Source organism: Phascolarctos cinereus, unplaced genomic scaffold, assembly GCF_003287225.1.
Source record: "Phascolarctos cinereus isolate Bilbo 61053 unplaced genomic scaffold, phaCin_HiC Scaffold_3;HRSCAF=262, whole genome shotgun sequence".
NCBI lineage: Eukaryota > Metazoa > Chordata > Mammalia > Diprotodontia > Phascolarctidae > Phascolarctos > Phascolarctos cinereus.
In genome coordinates this window covers 155,101,514-155,124,053 of record NW_027555736.1, presented here as the reverse complement: position 1 = coordinate 155,124,053, position 22,540 = coordinate 155,101,514, and the positions used below count along the sequence as shown (strand labels likewise).

General features: G+C 38.0%; 1 protein-coding gene across 1 annotated transcript in view; it reads left to right on the top strand.

Moving 5' to 3' along the window:
- Positions 1-8,059, top strand: part of AQP9 (aquaporin 9) — a 60,207-nt gene extending 52,148 nt beyond the window's left edge. Inside the window, 3 exon segments of the mRNA XM_020981790.2 lie at positions 3,037-3,145; positions 3,148-3,253; positions 7,488-8,059. Of these exon segments, the coding sequence (XP_020837449.1) occupies positions 3,037-3,145; positions 3,148-3,253; positions 7,488-7,653 (381 nt within the window). The 3' untranslated portion in view covers positions 7,654-8,059.
- The last annotated feature ends 14,481 nt before the right edge of the window (positions 8,060-22,540 follow it).

Below are 22,540 nucleotides of genomic sequence, written 5' to 3'. Positions count from 1 at the left end.
CATTTTCTGAATTTTTTTTTTCTTCTTGAAGAGAAGAATTATCCCCTATCTTGTCTCTGGGATAGCTACAGAGTGAGTTCACAACAGATGTTTAGAGAAAAGGTTCAAACGAGATAACATGTAAACCACCTTGCAAACCTTAAAGAGATATACAAATGTTACCTATTAATAATAATAGTTATTACAAATAATAAGTAACTGATAATGATGAAAAGGATAATGGGATTAGTTAAAAAGTCAAAGCTAGGCTTCAAAGAGACCTCCAGTTGCCAGGGAAGAAAAGGTCTGGGAGAAACTAATGGAACTAGGAATAAATTACTGATTTTTCTATAGCTAAGGAGAAAACTATAGCCAGGAATATGACTTAGGTAGATTGACAGTGGTACTTGAAACCAGCAAACATCAAAGACAAGAGTGCAGAACCTGCAGCCTCAAGGCCACATGTGGCCCTTTGACTAAATCCAAATTTCACAGAACACGCACCCTTAATAAAAGGATTAGATTGTCTTAGATTCTAAGACTTCTCCAAAGCCAGACTCTATCATTTTATATGCTCTTAGTAGTCAGCCTATATATAATTTATGGAAATCACCACATTTGAAGAATTCAGGGTGAAGAATGAGGAAAATTTTTTTTGGACATGGCCAATGCACAAATTTGTTTTGCTTGACTATGCATATTTGTTACAAGTGTTCTGTTTTTCTTCTCCCCCCCCCCCCGAAATGTTAAGGAAGGAAGTAAAAGAGAGAAAAAAAATAGATTTTCTTTGCTAATTAAAAAATGGAATTATGTTTTTTTTTAAATCGCCAAACTTAAAGTAGCTTGTGAAACTTAAGAAAAATTGGGGCTGAAGACTTGTTATGAAGGAATATAAAGGGATAGCTACATTCTTGAGGCCACAGCCACAGGAAGGAGCCCCAAGCAATTAGGTGGAAACAACAGAAGTTTAAAAGAAAATCCTTCCTCTAGGCTCTAGTTCAGTGATTGCCCTACTTTAAAGATCTCCAGAGAAAGAGATCCTATAACTTCTATTCTGGTCTCCCATGATCCTCCTAGTCAAGAAAATTTCCCTTAAATTCCTCCTATCGTATTTTATATCTGTTTCAAGGTATAACTGAATTGATAGCCCCATTTATTCAGGGATAATACAGCATTTTCCAATAAAGTTGCTAGACGTTTTCCCCACAAGACCCATTAAAAACAAGAAACTCAGCCTGTTCATGTTTGCTAAGCTAAGACATGAATTCCGTAACTATCCCTTTGGCAGAGCACACCATACTGGATAATTAGAAGTTACATCATAAAGAATTCACATGGTACCTGTCCTTAAGGATTTCACAGACTATTGAAGGGGAACAAAACTAAGCAGCATGTGTTCAACAGAAATATTTGCATACAAGTATAATACGTTATCAAAGTATATTGGAGGATAGAGTAGGGCAGAAGAGAGGAGGCTTTCTGGGGAAAGCCAAAGAGATGGATCTTAAGCTGTTATCTGAGATAGGGAAAGGATGCTCCAAGGTGATTAGGAGAGCAATGATTTCATGTATTAAAAGGTAAAGACCCATCAGCAGGAAGGAGGGATGTCAGGAGAAGAAGGGGAAGCTGAGGGTGCATAATGGGAGATAAAATTATAGGTAGGGTAGGGCCAGCCAATAGAAAACTTTGTCATTTTCAGCCAGAGGTACAGGCCTATAGGCCTGTATAAACTAGCAGCTTTCTGTATAAGAAATGTTTTACTTCTAGGATTATGAGGAAGGTTGCAGACATTAAGGGCTTTAGGGGTTTCAATAGGAACATATATAGGTACTGGGGTGGGTGAAAGATACAATGATCCTTGGTGAATGGTTCTGTTTGCCAGTGAATTCCACCCCCCTGTTTCTTCACATGATGGGTGTGGGGGGATTTCTTATGAGGATTTTCCCTTTAAAAGAAACAGGAGACCTACTGGATCTGTTTCCATCTAAGGTAGAAGATGATAAGGCCTATTTATTTACTTTCACCAAGTTGAACTTGCCCTGGCAAGGATTTAATTTTTCTTTCTCAGGATTTGAGCGAAGAATTACCCACCAGAGCCACTGTAACACCATGAAAATGGGGGAAAATCCATCAGTTTTTTAATCCTTCCTTGTGGATTATATCCTGTTCTCAACAGAAAACACTAACATGGTCCTTTCTTGTATTATAATCTCCCTCAGAGATGTCCATTCTTTGGTCTTTCCCAATGACAAGAAGTGCTGAAGGCAACATTAAGACTAACCCAAAGAGTGTTTACACAATAACCTCAGGCATACCTTGTACTTTGCCAAAAAAAGTCAAGAGAAGTTGCAATCCTGGTCTTATGTGTGCACATTTCCCTTAATAGAATGTGAGCTCTCTGAGGGCAGGGATTGTTTAATTTTTGTCTTTATATCCCTAGTGGCTAAAACTGAGTCAGGATCAGATAGCATTGATCACCAGTGCCTGACACGTAGAAGGTAAACTTAATAAGAATTTGTTGATTGACTAATTCATTCAAGGAGTTGCCTCTTTGATATACACCCTCAATTTTTCTCTTCTGAAATCATTCAAGATTTCATTGATTCACAGCCCCAAAGAAGGCTACCCAGAGGGCCTGGCATCCAGGGTATTTTCCTGGCCTTCTGATCAAATTAAGGATAGTACTGGTTAGCTGTTTTTAGTCACTCTAGCGAAATTCATCCAGAGCCCCAACGTCCAGAAAAGTTCACACTAAGTACTTTCCTCTCATTCAGAAATTGGTCTCTTCAAGGCCCAGTCGCAGGGGTCAATGACAATTGAAATGATTGTAAGAAGCCCTGAGCTACTGTAGGTTGGGGGCAAGGGAGAGAAGCCATTGGAGATGCATAAAGAATCTCTGCCCTTGGGAAGCATTCTAAAATGAAAATCCCCAGTCTTGCCAAATAAAACCTCTGCTCTCCAAAACTACGGCATTAAATTTCTTGTCTTGGTAAGTCCCAATTTCTTAGCCCTAAGGCCACAGATTTAACTCACTGATGCATTCTTCTCCCTCTCCAGGTGATGTCTTCCGCATTCCTTCTCCTGGTAGTATTTGCCGTTTTTGATGAGAAAAACTGGAGGGTCCCCAAGGGCCTAGAACCCATTGTCCTTGGCCTACTGATCCTTGTCTTTCTTCCTCATTGGGAATGAACAGTGGTTGTGCCATGAATCCAGCTAGAGACCTGGGTCCCAGAGTATTCACAGCTCTGGCAGGGTGGGGGCTTGAAGTCTTCACGTAAGTGACCTTAGATGGAACTGTTAAAGAACTCTTATGCCCCGTATGGGGCTTTTGACTGATGATAAGGGAACATTTAAAAGGGATAGCATTTAGGAGAAATTATACACATGTATTATCTCACTGATGAAAGGGTATGGGTTTGTTTTTTGTTTTGTTTTTTGTTTTGTTTTAGTACTGGTATGGGGAACTTCCAGTGAAGAAACCTCCTGATAATGTAGCTAAGGAACTGCTCTGCTACTTATAGTCTTAGTTGCCCAGTGCACTGAGAGGTTAAGTGATTTGCCCAGGGTCACACAGCCAGTATATCAGTGGCAGGATCTGAACCCAGGCCTTCCTGATTCTGAGGCCAGTTCTTTATCGAAAAAGACTTTGATTTTTATGTTGAGGAAAAATCTGTTGCTGGGATGTATGTAGAAAATGATTTGTCCCACACAGAGATAACTTGTACTAAGCTTGATAGAGAAATTTCTAAGTTAAATGACCAAATTTTTTATTATTATTACTAATTATAGCATTTAATGCAGTGCCTGGCACAGAGTAGACACTATATAAATGTTAGCTATTATGAAATGATGATGATGATGATGATGATGTTTGGCACAGTGCCTAGCACAGAGTAGGTGCTATAAATGCTTGTTCCCTACCCATCCCCACCCCTAAATGGTAGGATTCAGAGATTTGGGAGCCTTTGCCCACAGTGAGCACAGTGCTGGACCTCACCTCCCACCAGCTGCGTGGACACAAGCAAGTTGTTTCAATTCCCTAAGATGTAGTTTCTCATCCATAAAATGGGGATAACAATACCATATCTGCCATGAGTTGCTGTGACAACTGAAATGAGATAATCTACACAGGAGTTCTTCGCAATCTTTAAAGAGCTACAGAAATGTTAGTTATAATTGTTGGTCTTTCTCCTTTTCTCAGAATGACCCAAGGGGATATTGGACTAACTATTGGCCAATATCCTACAGGCTCCCTCCCTCCCACAGGAATTTATGTCTCATCTACTTCCAAAGTTCCAAACCTCCCCGCCCCAGCCAGTCACAGCCAGTTTCAAGAGAGCACCCTATCATTCCATGAGCAAACTCTCATCCTAAGCCTCACGCATGGCAAAAACACCAAAGCAAGCTCTGGCTTGATGTTTTCTATGGAGAGGATAGAACCTGAGTTCCTAAATTTTCACGTGGGCATACACACACACACACACACACACACACACACACACACACACACACAATTATTAGCTTCATCTTTCTAAGCAGGATGGGAGGCTGGGTTGGCCTTGATCTGAGGCAAAGAACCAAGGCTTTTCCGACCAACTGATAAAAGTTTGTACACAGAACACGAGTAGATCATAAGGCCTTCAACAAAACATTGAAGACTGTGGGCGGTGACTACCCATGTGCCAAGAAGGGACAAGTGAATTAATAGGAACAGTGCACGAGACACAGTGACCACTGATCACAGGGCAGAGCGAATCTTGTCCTGGTGCTATGCTCCTTGCTTAGTGTGGTCAGACAAAGGCTGGCCATTGTGGACTGGCAGCTTGAGAGTGGTAGATTTCTCCAGTTGCCAGGTGCACTTAAGTAGAAATGTAGAGTTGAGCTTTCTAGTGAGCCTTTCCCCTCCTGCCATGGGGTGACCTCACCCTTCTACGGCACCAATTTGTTGGCAGTAGGCTTGGTAGACGGCCAAGATTTTCACAGGGCCATGAGCTTGTTCAGGGACCAGTTTAGATCCTTAGCCATTCTGGCAGCTTCTACTCAGCCATGTGTTCTTGTTTCCTCAATTTGGAGCTGCTGCCAGGGTGGGGAACCTGCGGCCTCAAGGCCACAGGTGGCCCTCAGGGTCCTCAAGTGCGGCTCTTTGACCGAATCCAAACTTCACAGAACAAATCTTCATAATAAAAGGATTTGTTCTGTAAAACTTAGACTCAGTCAAAAGGCTGTACCCAATGACTTAGAAGGCCACATGTGGCCTTCAGGTCGTAGGCTCCCTCCCCCGTGACCCTTGTGATTTTCTTATTATTCCTCATCTGCAGCTGTACCTTATTTCTTCAGTCTCAGACTAAGCCACAGGCTTTGGGTCTAAGAGGGACAGATAGAACAAGGAGACTTTTGTCACTTGCCTCTGAGATCCCAGATCTGAGAGAAAAAAAAATTTAACTTTACTGTGCAATAATAGTGACATCTGGTGGCGGCTTCATCCAATATCAGGCTCCCTTCCAGAAAAAAGAAAAAAAACCTTAAAAATAGGACTTAACGATATTAGAATCAGATAGAATCTTGATCTAATCCAATCCCTTCATTTTAAACATGGAAAATAAAGGCCCAGAGAGGTCAGAGAGTTTTCCCACAGAGCCAAGACTGGGGAAAGCAAGGTAGATAGGAGATCACTCAGGATACAACACAAAGGAGTTTTGTTTTGTTTTTTTTGCAAAAAATATCTGCAAACTAATACTTGCCATTAATATCTGCACTATTAATTTTTGTTGATGTCAGCAGTAACAACATGGTTGTTGATTGATGTATGATTCAATTCAACAAGCATTAAGCACATTATGTACAGGCACGAAGATTAATGCTGAGTATATTGAGATAAAAACAGAATAGACCATAACTTGAGTTTATTATCTACTAATTAGCTAGATTATACTGTAATAGAGTACATATTTTTAACAAAGAAAATTCCACTTTCTGCGGTATAGATTTATATGGTGCTAAATTAAGTCTCCGTGTGTTGTGGGCTCAAGCTTCCACTGGACAGAAATATCCAGGGGGCATGGTTTTCCATAGTGGGTTAGAGAGCAATTTTTTAACTTTGCCCACGCAGAACACACAAAGATTCTACCCTGTTTACCCCAGATCATTTAGCTAGTTAGTAACAGTACTGGGTACTAGAAGCTAGTTTGCCTTGACAGCCAATAATACAAAGCTCTGCCCATCCTATGTCCCTTTTCAGTCCCCTTTTATGTGTTGCCTTCTCCCATCAGAAAGTAAGCTGCTTGATAGAAGAGGCTGTATCATCATCGTCATCATTGCTGTTATTATTATATTTGTATTCCTGATACCTAACACAGTACCTCACACTTAGTAACTGCTTAACAAATGCTTTACCTAGTTTCCTAGCTTTGGCCAGCTAAACTACTGCCTCTCTAGAGAATATGGTGAGAAATCACGGCCAATTTCAGCTGCCTTAATGTGGAATCAAGGACACTCTAACATCCCAAATTAGTTTTTTAAACACTTAAGTGCGAGAGATACATGTGGGACAAATTCTATCAGAAAGCGATTGTGACCTCAAAAATGAACAGTGGTTTACTGTGTACTTTGCACTTAATGAATGTTAATAATATTTTTATTTTATTGTATATTTATTGTAAATATTTTATAATTTTTTTCAATCATTCATTTGACTTGCACACTCAAGTCAGTCCAACAGACATTTATTAAGTAGATTTAAGGAACTATGCTAGACCCTGGAATAGAAAGACAAAATTTTAATAGCAGCCCAGGCCCTCAAAAACACTTCACATATTTCTAATTTGATATTAATATACCCAGGGATCAAAATCTTATGAAAGTGAATGTTGAAAACTAAAAATGTTTGTATGTATGTATGTATGTATGTATGTATGTATGTATGTATATATATACATATATATATGTGGATATATGGATTAGTTAGCATATTATATATAAAGATTAGTGTGTGTATGTGTGTATATATGCATATATGTATATATGTATATATATACATACACATATATGTATATGCACGTATGTGTACATATACATATATGTGTATACATACACACACACACGTATTAAAAAGGATCAGTTAGTTTTCCCTGAATGAACTACCCAGGCTGCATCTAAGGCTCCTCAGCCTTAAGTATAGGTGTGTTCTTAACTCTCACAGGTCCTATTGTTTGTTTGCTACTCACCCAATAAATCACGTAGATTAGTTTGATTGGAAATCAACTCAGCAGGGCACTGGTCCTGACAGCCTGGGAAATCCCTGCCTCACTACTTCTTTAGGGCATATTCACTGCACTCACCTACTCTCTTCCCCTAACTCTGGAAAAATGACAAAAGAAACTGAATGCATACACAGTAGAGGTCCATAGGGAGTCAGCTTTTGGTGGGTAGAAAGCCAGAGGAAGTCAGAGAAAAATGAGTCATCCAAACTAAACATGAATTGTAATGTGAATTTCTTGTTTGCATTTCAGAGCTGGAAGTTACTTCTGGTGGATCCCAGTCGTGGGGCCTTTCCTTGGTGGCGCCTTAGGAGGCTTCATCTATATTTACGGCATTGAAATCCACCATACAGACCCAGACTCAGATGAAAAGAGGAAACAAGTGGAGGAGAAACATGAACTTAGTGTGATAATGTAATAGCGTGCCCCACCCTGGGTTGTACAGTTGATTGCAGCCAAGGGTCTATAACTGTGTCTATTCACTAAAAGTACAAATTTAATGAAGTTGTAAGACTGAAAGCTAGGGGAAAATCCATTTACTTGTACTGGGCCCAATGGGATATATGCTCCACTGAAAAGCAGTAGAAGTTGGGATGGAGGCTGTTACCTTTGGCTCTGCAGGTTCGGTGTTCCCCTAGGAGAGCACTTGTGATGGAATCTTCTAACAGAGCAGAATTTTTCCCCCTACCTTGTGGTTTCATCCTTGTGATGTTAGCCCTTTGGGGTAGGATGCTTGATTACTGACATGCTCACTTGGATTTATCCCAGCTGCATTATCTATAAAGAAATATTTCATTCAGTGCCATCATGCACCAGACCTTTTATCATGTGAGTCCTAAAGATTATTTTCTGAGTACCAAGGTATATATTCAAAGACTTACAGTTGACTCAGTCAACTTATCTCTGAGTGGAAGCTTGTAGAACTTAAGGTTCTAGGGGGCAGCTAGGTGGAGCAGTGGATAGAGCACCGGCCCTGGATTCAGGAGGACCTGAGTTCAAATCCAGCCTCAGACACATAACACTTACTAGCTGTGTGACCTTGGGCAAGTCACTTGACCCCACTGCCTAGCAAAAAAAAAAAAGGAAGAACTTAAGGTTCTGGCCAGTTGTCAACTCTGCTGCTATAACACATTCACTGGTGAAATCATGCATCCTAGAAATGGTTTTGCAAAAAAAAAAAAAAAAACTGAAAATGTCTTTCAAAAGAAAATATAAAATATTCTCATAGTCTTTTAAATCAGCCACACACAAAAAAAAAAGAGCACCGGCCCATGTATTCATGTCTTTAATAAATCAGGGGAAGACTGAATAGGAATCAAGACTTTGATATGCTACAAAAAAATTACTATCTTTCACCTCTCTTTTCTGTTCCCAATGTGTTGGTTTCCCATGCAATCTGTATCTGTTGAGGGTGCTCTCAGACACTATCAATGCAGAGCCACTGGATTTTTATAAGCCAACTGAGCAATGAATGGCTGTACCATGGGACGGATTAAGTATTTGTTCACTCCTGGTCTGCTTTTCAAGAAGGCTAAATACAATGGACTGACCTCTTTTCTGGTCAGCATTTTGTCTTATAAAGATTTGGTAGGCAGTTGTGTTTTGCACACCACCTAATATAGAAAAGAGTACCCAAGAAAGAAGATCATGTCACTGGACACTATTGTGGGGGTTGTATAAATTTTGGAGGCCCAAATGGGATTTTTTTGTAGCAGCAATATTTGAAAATTGGGTTAATCTCCTTTAGAGCAGTGGTATCAAACTCAAATAGAACATGGATCCCTGCAGACCACATAATGTCTTTTAAAAAAACACAAATTAACATGATCTATGTTTTATTGTATTTTTATTTATTTTGTTGAACATTTCCCAATTACATTTTAAACTAGTTCCGGCCACACAGAGGCGTTTTGAAGCCCAGTGCCCACTAGTCTGACACCTCTTTAGAGGGCAGGAATTCTTACACAATCTTCTAAAATGTGACAGGACCTATTTCACTTTCTCTGAGTCCTTTAGCTCTAAAGTACTTGCCCACTATCAGTCAAGTACTACTTGGCATGTTACAGTAGTCTTGTGCTTTATCTATTACACTTTATATTCTAGATGGGCCAGGCCACTGGGCTACTAACTCTAATGAGATTAAATTTAATAGTGATAGATATAAGTTCTTACACTTTGATTCAAAAAACTCAACTATGTAACTGCGTGTGTCCAAGGGGGAAGTTGGCTTGACAATCATTCATATGAAAAGGCAAGTGAAAAAGCTACCAAGATCCAGACTGTATTAAGAGATGCCCAGACTCCAGACTATGGGAAGTGAGAGTCCCACTGTGTTTTGCTCTAATCAGATTCTCTCTAGAGTATAGTTTTTAATTCTGAGTACAACATTTTGGGAAGAGCATGGACAACTGGAACATATCCCAAAGAAAATGGTGAGAGGACTGAAAACCATGAAACGTGGAGATTGGTTGAAGGACCTGGGAACATTTAGACTGGAGAAAGGAAGACATGGGAGGGAGGAGTATTCAAGTACTAGAAAAATGTCCTAAGGAGGTCTTCCTTCGCCAGGCTTCAGCAAATAGAACAAGGAATAACAGATGACATCTGCAGGAAGACAGATTTTGCTTTATGTAAGGACAACTTTAATAATCAGATGTTCAAAAGAAGAATAGGTTATTTTCAAGAATAATGGGTTCCCTTTCACTAAAGGGGATTTCAACAAAGGCTGGATTTGTGGGAAATAGTACAGCAGGAATTATCCAGGTTGTTAGACTAGAGGATCTCTGAGGTTTCTTCCAACTCAGAGACTCTGTGAATCATAATTTTTCTTCCAACATCCAAAATAGCAAGTCTCTGAATCCTCAGATTGGGAGGCACTCAGAGACATCAAAAGATCATAGATATAGATCTGGGGCCATGTAGTCCAAACCTCCCAGTATACAGATAAGGAAATGAGGCTCAGAGTCATATAGTTAGTGTTCGAAGTGGAATTTGAGTCCAAGTTTTCCCTAGCACCGTATCCACAATGCTGTTATCGATTGCTTAGCCCACAATCCTGTCTTCTGTTAGATTCACAATCCAGCTATTCAAGGAAGATGAGAATCTACTCTCTTTGAAAAGACTCCCAGAAAGGGAGATTGTACAACCTCTTCCAGCAACAGTTTGTAGACCTGGTGATGTAATTTCACTACTTCCCAGTAAAAGTTCAGGTGTCATTTTCACCAAGGACAGGTGATAAAGTCCCCTCTAAACCTTTTTTAGCCCTCATTTCCTAGTATCTGGTCACCAGTATCTCAGAAGAACCCTTCAAATATATGAAGACCTGTTCCTGGGGCTCCCTTCAGTCTTCTAGCAAAATAGTCCCAGCTACCTAAAATTTTCCTTAATTTTGTTTTAAACAATGCAACTCTATAAAAGTAGCTTTAAAAAAACTGTTAAGAGTATGGTTGTACCCATGGTATTAAGGGAAAAAGAATCTTAGATATTATCTAACTAAAGCTACTCATTGTTCACATGAGGACCAATTTGGGGAAATGACATACCCAAGGCATACAAGATTGCAGTGGATATATCTCATTGATTCTTATTCTCTTATCTGGCTGATTCATGACTTGGAAGAGCACTGTCCCTGTGGCTCTACGTATATCATGTCATTCTAGCTCACAAGTATTCTTTGAGGTAATTTCTAAATGTATAGCATCCCCATTTTACAGATGAAGAAACTGAGTCTCAAAGAGATTAAGTGATTTGCCCAAGGTCACACAACTAGTAAATGTAAAAGACAGGATTCAGATTCACCATCCTTACCAACTCCTAACCTAGTAGTCTCTCCCTTTATACTACCATTTGTACTCCAAGGAAATTTGAGGAAGAAGACATTGTTTTAAGTGGCAGCGATTAGAGAAGAATTAATGGAGGAGCTGGAAGCTGAGCTGGGTCTGGAAGCAAAAGTATTTCAAAAGCTGGAGATTTAGAGACTCTTTTTCAGGCACCAAGGACCATCCTGATAGTTTCATGAAGGCTGAAAGACTAGAAGAGATAGGGCAAACAGCTAATAGTCCAGTTTGACTAGAATATAGAACACATGAAGGGAAGTAATGTGAAATAAATATTCAAATCATCAATTTATTAAATATCAAATATGTGCCAAGACCTGCATTAGGTTAGAACAAGATTGTAAATAATTTTAAATTCCAGGCTAAGATATTTTCATATTATCCAATGGAAAGTCATTGAAGGTTGCTGAACAAAGGCAACATCATGGTCAGACCTGTGCCTTAGATTATTGGTGTTTCTGTGAAAGATTCACCGGAGATGGGAGAAACTAGGGTACTGTGACCATAATACAAGTAAGAGGTTATAAGGACATTAACTAGCATTGGTTGTGTGAGTGAGCTAGGTTGTCAGATAGCTGAGTAGAAAGAAGGGGAATGATATAAGAGATAATATGGAGATGGAACTGAGAGAATTGGCAAAGGGTTGGGTAAAAAGGGTTAGAAAAGGATAAGAATCAGAGATGATTCCATAGGTTGGGGCCTGGATGATGCTAGGTAGGTTAGAAATAGGCAAGTTGTGGGGGGAGATTTTCCAGCCCAGGACAGCTTAGAGAGTCATCAGGAAAGGTCTGCCTCACTGGGGTGGGACAAAAGAGTGGTTTGGCGTAGATGGCCTGTGAGTAAGCTAGCAGCAGATCACACCCCAGAGGGCCAGCAGCAAAGCCCTGTGCCCCAGGGCAAGCCAGCAGCAAGGCCCTGCCCTTGGTGCAGGCCAGCAACAAGGTCCCACTCCCCCCACCCCAGCACAAGCCAACAGCAAGGACCCACCCCTAAGGCAGGCCAGCATTGAGATGCCACCCACAGTACAAACTAGCAGCTAGGGGCCAAGTCCTAGCACAAGAAACCGGGACACTGCCCTCTTCACTACAGAAGCAGAGCCCAATTTTAACATAAAGTGAAAAGTCAAAAAATAGGTTGGGAAAATGAGCAAAAACAATAAAATGTTGCTATGGTGACAAGGAGGCTCAAGGCACACTTAGAAGAGGACAGCAATGTCAAAATGGCTACATGGAAAGCCTTAAAAAAAATGTGAATTGGTCTCAGATCCAAGAACTCTAGGGAGAGCTCAAAAATGATTTTAAAAATCAAATAAGAGGCAGAAGAAAAATTGGGGAAAGAAATGGGAGTAATGCATGAGAATCATGAGAAAAGAATCAATAGCTTGGTAAAGGATGAACAGAAAATAGAAAAAGATATACAAAAAAAATCACTGAAGAAAACAACTCTTTAAAAAGTAGAATTGACCAAATGGAAAAGGAGACACAAAAGTTCACTAAAAAAAAATAATAATTTCTTAGAAATTAGAATTGGGCAAGTAGAAGCTAATGACTTCATAACATATCAAGAAATGAAAAAAAATCAAAAGAAAGAAAAAATAGAAGAAAGTGTGAAATTTCTCATTAGGAAAACAACTGACCTGGAAAAGAGATCAAGGAGGGATAATTTAAGAACTATTGGAATACTTTAAAGTTATGATAAAAAAAAGAGCCTGGATATCATGTTTTAAGACATTATCAAGGAAACTCCTCTGATATCCTAGAAGCAGAGGGCAAAATAGAAAATGAAAGAATCCACTGATCACTTCTTGAATGGGATCCCAAAATGAAAACTCCTAGGATTATTATAGCCAAATTCCATAGCTCTCAGGTCAAGAAGAAAATATTACAAGCAGCCAGAAAGCAATAACTAAAAAATCATGGAGCCATAGTCAGGATTACATAGGACTTAGCAGCTTCAACATTAAAGGATTGGAGGGCTTAGAATATGATATTCCATAAGGCAAATGAGTCAGGATTAGAACCAAGAATCACCTACCCAGCAAAACTGAGTATAATAATCCTTTGGGGGTGGGGAATGGATATTTAATGAAACAGAAGACTTTCAAGCATTCCTAATTAAAAGATTAGAGCTGAACAAAAAAATTTATTTTCAAGTACAAGACTCAAGGAAACATAAAAAAGTAAACAAGAAAGAGAAAACATAAGAGATTCAATAAAGTTAAACAGCTATATTCCTACTTGGGAAGATGACATTTGTAACTCTTAAGAACTTTATCACTATAAGGGCAATTATAAGGAGTATACATAGACAGAGGCTATGGGTGGTAAGAAGTAAAACACTTGAGAGAAGGGATAGGGTCGAAGGTAAGAGAAAAAAGGGGAAAATAAGATGGAGGGAAATACACTGTTTAAATAGAAAAACCATTGGTTAATTTGATTTAAAAAAGGAAAAAAGAAAGCCAAATTACCAGCATCAAAAATGAAGAGGGTGAATTCACCAGCAATGAAGAGGGAATTAAAACAATTATAAGGAGCTATTTTGCCCAATTATATGCCAATAAATCTGACAGTCTAAGCAAAATGGATGGATATTTAGAAAAATATAAATTGCCCAAATTAACAGAAGAAATAGAATACTTAAATAACTCTATCTTAGAAAAAGAAATTGAACAAGCCATGAATGATCTCCCTAAGAAAAAATCCCCAGGGCCAGATGTATTCACAAGTTAATTCTACCCAACATTTTAAAAACTATTAATTCCAATACGATATGAACTAGTTGGAAAAAAACAGGTGAAAAAGGAGTCCTACCAAATTCCTTTTATGACACAAATATGGTGCTGATACCTAAATCAAAAAGAGCAAAAACAGAGAAAGAAAACTAGACCAATTTATCTGATGAATATTGATGCAAAAATTGTAAATAAATTACAAATGCAAGGAGATTACAGCAATATATCATGATACATTATGAATAGGTGGGCGTTATACCAGGAATGCATGGCTGGTTCAGTATCAATATCAATATCAGCATAACTGACCATATCACTAACAAAACCAACAGAAATAATATGATTATCTCAATAGATGCAGAAAAAGCCTTTGGCAAAATAAAGGAGATGATAAAATACAATACCCATTCCTATTAAAAACATAAGAACATAAGAACAAATGAGGCTTTCCTTAAAATAATATGTAGTATCTATCTAAAAACCATTAGCAAGCATTATCTATAATAGGGATAAGCTAGAAATGCTACCTTTAGCAATAAGAGAAGAAAAAGAAATTGAAGGAATTAGAATGGAAAAAAATATCACTATTTGCAGATGATAAGATGGCATACTTAGAGTAAACCCACATAAATTATCAGCATTTCTATATATTATCAACAAAGTCCAGCAGCAAGAAAGAGAGACATTCCATTTAAAATAACAGTAGACAATATAAAAATACTTGGAGGTTACCTGCCAATACAAATCCAGGAACTATATGAATACAATTACAAAGCACTTTTCACACAAATGAAGTCAGATCAAAACAACTGGGAAAACATCAATTGTTTATGGGTAGGCTGAGCTAATATAATAAAAATGATAATCCTACCTAAATTAATTTATTTACTCAGTCCCATACCAATCAAACTACCAAAAAATATTTTATAGAGCCTGAAAAAGTAATAACAAAATTCATCTGGAAGAGCAAAAGATCAAGAATATCAAGAGAATAAATGAAAAGAAATGTGAAGGAAGATGGCCTAGCCATACCAGATCTAAAACTATATTATAAAGCAGCAATCATCAAAACTATCTTATACTGGCTAAGAAATAGAGTGGTGGATTAGTGGGATAGAATAGGTACACAAGACACAGTAGTCAATGACTATAGTAATCTACTGTTCGAGAAATCCAAAGACTCCAGCTTCTGGCATGAAAAACTCACTATTTGACAAAAACTACTAGGAAAACTTGAAAACATTATGGCAAAAATGAGGTATACAACATCTCACACCATATACTAATATAAGGTAAAAATGGGTACAAGATTTACATATAAAGGGTGACACCGTAAGCAAATTAGGAGAGCAAGGAATAGTTTACCTTTCAGATCTATGGAGAAGGGAAGAATTTATGACTGAGCAAGAGATAGAAAACATTATGAAATGAAAAATGGATAATTTTAAATTAAATTAAATTAAATTTATTAATTACATTAAAATTCATTAAATTAAAAAGGGTTTGTGCAAACAAAACCAATGCAACCAAGATTAGAAGGAAAACAGAAAGCTGGCAAACAATTTTTACAGCCAGTGTTTCTGATAAAGGCCTTATTTCTCAAATATATAGAGAACTAAGGCAAATGTATAAGAATACAAGTCATTCCCCAATTGATAAATAGTCAGAGGATCTCAACAGGCAGTTTTCAGATGAAGGAATTGAAGCTATCTATAGTCATATGAAAAAGTGCTCCACATCACCACTGATAAGAGAAATGCAAATTAAAACAACTCTAAGGTACTACCTCACACCTATCAGATTGGCTAATGTGACAGAAAAGGGAAATGATAAATGTTGGAGAAAATGTGGGAAAATTGGAACACTAACGCATTGTTGGTGTTTTGAACTGATCCAACCACCATGGAGAGCAATTTGGAACCACGCCCAAAGGGTAACCAAACTGCACATACCCTTTGATCCAGCAATACCACTACTAGGTCTATATCCCAAAGAGATCATAAAAAAGGGAAAAGGACCCACATGCGCAAAAATATTTATAGCAGCTCTTTTTATTGGGGCAAAGAATTAGAAATTGAAGAGATACCCAACATTTGGGGAATGGCTGAACAAGTCGTGGTATATCAATGTAATGGAATACTATTGTGCTGTAAGAAACAATGAAAAAGCAGATTTCAGAAAAATCCGGAAAGACTTACCTGAACTGGTGTTGAGTGAAGGGAGCAGAACCAGCAGAACATTGTACACAGTAACAGCAACATTGTGCGATGATTAACTATGATTGACTTAAGTCTTCTGAGCACTGCAAGTATCTAAGACAATTCCAAAATACTCATGATGGAAAGTTCTATCCACATCCAAAGAAAGAACTATGAAGTCTGAATGCAGATCGAAGCATACCCTTTTCACTTTTTTTTGATGGCTTTTCCCTTTTGTTCTGTTTCTTCTTTCACAACATGAGTAATGTGGAAATACGTTTGCATGATTACACATGTATACCCTATTATCAGATTGCTTGCCATCTTGGGGAGGTGGGAGAGGAGGGAGGAAGAAAAACTTTGAAACTCAAAATCTTTTAAAAATGAATGTTGAAAACTATCTTTACATGTAATTGGAAAAAAAAAAGCTATTTACAAAAAGAAAGAATGAATGAATGAAATGGACAGTTTAAGAGGAATATAGGTAGACCTCTATGAAATGATGCAGAACGAAGTGAGCAGAAGTAGGGCAATAATTTATACAATGACTATCATTATAGAGAAAACAATTTTAGAAAGCTTAAGGACTCTGATCAATGCTATGATAAACCACAAGTCCAGAAGACTGAAGATGAAACAAGACACTCATCTCCTGCCAGAGAGGAGATGAAGTTAAAAGGCAGAGAGAGAGACATACATTTTGGGATATGTCCAATACAGAAGTTTATTTTGTTGGATTATACATGGATCAGGGTTTTATTTTAGGAGTTTTTTGGTTGTTCTTGAATTGGGGTGGAGCAGTGAGAGGGAAGGATTTTAAATGCATATAAATGAAATTTAAAAATTTTTTAAAGAAAAGTAGATTTATGAGCTATTATCAAGTCTAAACTTAGAAAAATGGATTGTAGGTGAAAGATATGCTTAACATCAAATGTGATAAAAGTTTAGCTTCATGATGATTGGAGAACTATGTATCTTAGAAAAATAAGCATTTATTAAGCATCTACTTTAAGCCAGGCACTGGCTTAAAGTAGTCCCTTCTCTCAAGTATCTTACTATTCTAACTGGTAAGACAGCATTTACATATATATATATATATATATATATATATATGTATATATATATATATATATATATATATATATGTGTGTGTGTGTGTGTGTGTGTGTGTTATGTTTATACTTATATGTATGTAAATATTTTTGTACAAAATAAATGTAATATAATTTGAGGGAGGGGAAGACATTACTAGCTGGGAGTTCAGGAAAGACTCTATGTAGGAGGTGATGCTTGACTTAGTTTTGAAGGCAGTTAGGGAATCTAAGTGTCAGAGATAAGGAGGGAGTGAATTCCAGACACATATAAAGGCATGGATATGAGAGATAAGATGGAGGATCATGTGCAAGGAACTGAAATAAAGCCAATCTGGCTGGACTGATAAGTAGGCCAAGAGGAGCAATACATAAGGCTGGAAAGGCAAATAGGAGACAAGTTGTGAAGGGCTTTGGTGGAGAGTTATGTGACATGTCCATCTATTCTATGGTCTCTCAATGTCTGAGGTAGATTGTCCAACCTAGGTCACTCCAAAGTTCAGCACACCATCTACTCTATCATGCAGTATTAGTAAGGGACAAAGTACAAGAAGAAAGCAAAGAAGGTGATGACAGAAGGTTTTGAACAGAGAAGTGGCCAGACCTATAGAATAGGAAGATTATTTTGGCACCTGTGTGAAGGCCAGATGAGAGAAGTGAGAGCTTGGTGGCAATAGGAGTAGATCTACTCAAAAGAATTAAATTTTCCCCAACTCAGTACATATTTCCTTTCATTTAAAAAATCTGATAAAGAATGGACTGTCTATTTTTTAATAACAAGTTATAGGTCAGAATGTAGAAAAGATGCCATCATGGAAGTAGAATTAAAATTTCTAAATATATAGGGTCTGAGACAATAATTTAATCACGTAAATTTTTTTAAAGTATTATAAATAGGTCAAAACAGGCCTTGGACTATACTGAAGGCCTAAGCTCATAAAGTTCCCAGAGTTTCTTCTGTAAATAATTTAGAAAGATTAAAGGAAGCGAATGAAAACTCAATCAATCCAGAAGATGCCTTTAAGCATCAAAGAAATGTTTAGTGTCAGTTCTCATATAAGGATTTGTGTCTAAAGAAATAAATAACACTTACTGTCAGTAGCAATATATGGAGATGAGAGACAACTGACTAGCTTAGCCTTAAAGTGTCTCTGCAAATACACAAAGAATTAAATCCTGACCTCTCTCTGGAAGTGGAACTTCAAAAGGCATTTGAACACAAATAACTATTTGGAGCTGGGTAGAGGAAGAAGAGTCTGTACATGGGAAAAGGAAAGGGGATGGGAAGAGGAAAGAGGAGAAAGGAAAGGAGAAAAGGAAGGCAAAGGAGAAAGGGAAGGGGAAGGGAAGAGACAAAATGGGACAAACAGAGGTTAAATAACTTGCCCAAAATCATCAGCTAGAGAGGGAGGATTTTAACTCAGGTCTTCTCTCCAGGACCGAGTTCTATCCACTGTGCCACCTAGCCCAACAAAAGAACAAGTAAACAGTAGGCAGGAAACAGACGTTTGTAAGTCATTTTATAAATTTTAGAATTATCATGAAATTTTAGAGTTAGGAGGGATCCAAGAGCTCATCCAGACCAACTCCTTTATTTTAGAGATGAAGGAAAAGTACTTTATTTAGCTTCTACTGAATTAAGAGGAAAGAGAATGATAGAGAAAAAAAATCCTACTATCAGAATGAACTACAAAGAAGGTTCTGGTTATTTTTAAAAAGGTCTACTACAGATATATATGATGGGCATATATGCAAAACTGCAAACAATACAAAGAAATTAATTATGAAGCTTGGACACCCATTCACCCCCTTCCCCTCCCTTCCAAAAAAAAAAAAGAAGAAAGGAAGGAAGGAAGGAAGGAAGGAAGGAAGGAAGGAAGGAAGGAAGGAAGCATGAATAGTACTTTTGCTTAGGAAGAAGTTACTTCCATGATAGAGTCTATCTGAATAGGCAGCATCTCCAAAACACTAAACTTTCTAATTTCCTACTCCTCCCTGAAAGATAGCCTATTTTTCCTTGCTGTGGCTTAGGAGGGGTAGTAAGGTGGTGCAATGGGTGAAGAGAACACTAGACTGGAAGTCAGAAAGGCCTGAATTCAAATTCAGCCTCAGATAATAGCTGTGTGACACTGGGGAAGATGTTTAACCTGTTTGCCTCAATTTCCTCATCTGTAAAATGGGGATAATAATACTACCTACCTCACAGTGTTGTGAAGAACAGATGAGATAATTATTTCTTAAAAATGCTTGATACAGTGTCTGGCACATAGTAAATGCTAAATGTTAGCTATAATTATTATTTTTCAGTCAATTTATATTCCCACTAAAATGTGAAGCAAAGACACAATTGTAAGCTGAAGTTGCTGGATCACGGCAGCATGAATTCAGAGCTGAAAAGGATCACATTGTTGTTGTTCAGTCATGTCTGACTCTTCATGACCCAATTTGGGGTTTTCTTCACAAAGATACTGGACTAATTTGCCATTTCCTTCTCCAGCCTTTTTTACAGATGAGTAAACTAAAGCAAGCAGGGCTAAGTGACTTGCCAATGGTCACACAGCTAATAAGTGTCTGAGGTCATTTGAACTCTGGTCTTCCTGACTCCAGGCCCACTGCGCCACCTAGCCCTGGAAGGGACTACAGGGTCATTTAGTTCAATCTTCTCATTTTGTGAATAGCTGGGGCCCAGAGAGATGAACTAATTTGCTCAGAGTCATATAAGGAATAAATAGCTGAGCCAGGATTTGAACCCATACTCTCTGACTCCAAATTCAGCAGTCTTTTCATGGAACCCAGGAAAGCTTGGAACATATCAAAGTTCACAAGTGATGTCAAGTTACTTTTGAGTTGTTTGGAAATGTTGGGGAGAATGTATGTGCAGAATATCTAGCCCTCCTTCACTAGGCTCCAGCCAAAACACCCTTGGGGGAGGGTCTGAGTTATAAGGCTAACAAGAATATGACCAGGAGTATGTGATCTGAAAACAAGAGAAAGAAGGAATCATGGGAAGTAAAATGGGTAATTCTGAGTATATGAAATTAAAAAGGTTTTGCACAAACAAAGCCAATGCAATCGAAGCATTGGGGAGAGTTCAAGACACAGGCCCCTCCCAGGATCTCAGTCCTGCCCTTGTGTCTTTCCCTCAAGGAGATCAGAGTCTATCTCTGTTTCTCTTGTCTCTCAGTGGCGTTCCAACACTCTCTTCCCAGCCTTGCCTTTTCTCTTCTAATTGAGCAAGAACCACTGTTGAAACATATCTGCTAAACCCCATACCTGTATCTTCCACTATCTTTTATCAAGCCTGCCATATCGATCTATTGGGGACCAGCATTCTTGGGATCTTCTAGGCACCAACCACTAGAACACTGAAAACTGAACCCCATTAATTTGAAACAGTTTTGTGAGGGATTGAGAGGCACTGAATGAGCATTATCAGGCACATATGTCCTAGGGGAAATTCTTAGCTTAATAATGAACACACAAATTCAGCATAAGTTGAGCACAAGCTATTACCAATCCCACAGCGTAAGACAATCCCACAATCCATAATGAGTTCTACATAATCAAACTGAAATTATTAACGATACTAAAAGTCTATGTAGTAAGGGTCATACACACAATTATTACTGGAGGAAAAAAAGCAGCAATGGATTACTTATCAATATGTTAGGTTAGAGCAGTGCAAAGAGCACTGAGTTTGGAATAAGAAAATCTGGGTTCAAATTCCAGCCCTGCTACCACTGTAACACTGAACAAAGCACTTTATCTCTCTGGACCTTGCGTTCCTCATCCGTAAAATGAGTTCCTTCCAGTGATGCACAATTCACAGTAATAAATGACCAAAGTCATCCAGTGTTTGATAAACTCAAAGATCCAAGCTTTTGGGGCAAGAAATAGCCATTTGACAAAAATTGCTGGGGAAACTGAAAAGTAGTTTGGCAGAAACTAGGTGTAGACCAACATCTCATACCATATAATAAAATAAAGTCAAAATGGTAAATGATTTAGACATAAAGGGTGATGTCATAAGTAAATTAGGGGAGCATGGAAAAATTTACCTGTCATACTATGAATAAGTGAAGAATTTGTGAGAAAACAAGGGATAAAGAGAATCATTGGAAGTAAAATGGGTAATTTTGAGTATATGAAATTAAAAAAGGTTTTGCACAAACAAAACCTATGTAACCAAAATTAGAAGGAAAGCAGGAAACTGGGGAAATTTTTTTTTTACAGCAAGCCTCTCTAATAAAGGTCTCATTTCTCAAATATATAGGGGAGTGGGCCAAATTTATAAAAATATGAACAATTCCCCAATTGATAAATGGTCAAAGGGTGTGAATAGGCAGCTTTCAGAAAAAATTAAAGATATCAAGTCACATAAAGATGTTCTAAATAACTATTGATTAGAGAAAAGTAAATTAAAACAACTCTGAGGTACCACCTCATACCTATCAGATTGGCTGACATGACAGAAAAGGAAAATGACAAATGCTGGAAAGCATGTGGGCAAATAGGGACACTAGTGCACTGCTGGTAGAGCTGTGAACTAGTCCAACCTTTTTTGGAGAACAATTTGGAACTATGCCCAAAGGGCTATAAAACTGTGCAGACCCTTTGACCAAGGAATACAGATACTAGGTCTATATCCCAAAGAGATCAATGAAAAGGGAAAAGGAACCATATATGCAAAAATATTTGTAGTAGCTTTTCTTTTGGTGTGGTGGCAAAGAATTGGAAATTGAATTGGAAATTGCCCATCAATTGGGAAATGGCTGAACAAGTTGTACTATATGATTGTGATAGTATGCTATTGTACTATAAGAAATGATGATCAGGTTGGTTTCAGAAAAGCCTGAGAAGACTTATATGAACTGATGCAAAATGGGATGAGCAGAACCAGGATGTTTTTGCATACATTAATAGCAATATCAAAATGAATAACTATGAAATGTTTAACTACTCTGATCAATACAACGATCCAAGGCAATTCCAAAGACCACATGATGAAAAATACTATCCATCTCCAGAAAGAGATCTGCTGAACTCTAAGTACAGATTGAAGCATACTTATGTTTCTTGCTTTTTATTATTATTATTTTCAACATGGCTAATATGAAAATGTTTTGCATGACCTCACAAGTGTAATTGATATCATATTGCTTGCCTTCTCATGGGTGGGGGAGGGGCAGGAGGGAGAGAGAGAATTTGGAATCCAAATTTTTTTTAAATGAATATTAACAATAAGATAGATAGATAGAATCACTTCCAGGTCTGAATCCATGATCCTATTGTTCTATCCTATGCCTAGTAGGGCCTGCTCTTGTATCATTTGAGAAAAGCTTGCCATTACATCGTTTGAAAAGGGTGAGGAATCAAGGAATGGCCTTATCCAACAAGATTTAAGAGAGAAAAAAATAGATCTTAAGCTTCGAGTTAGAAGGGATTTTAG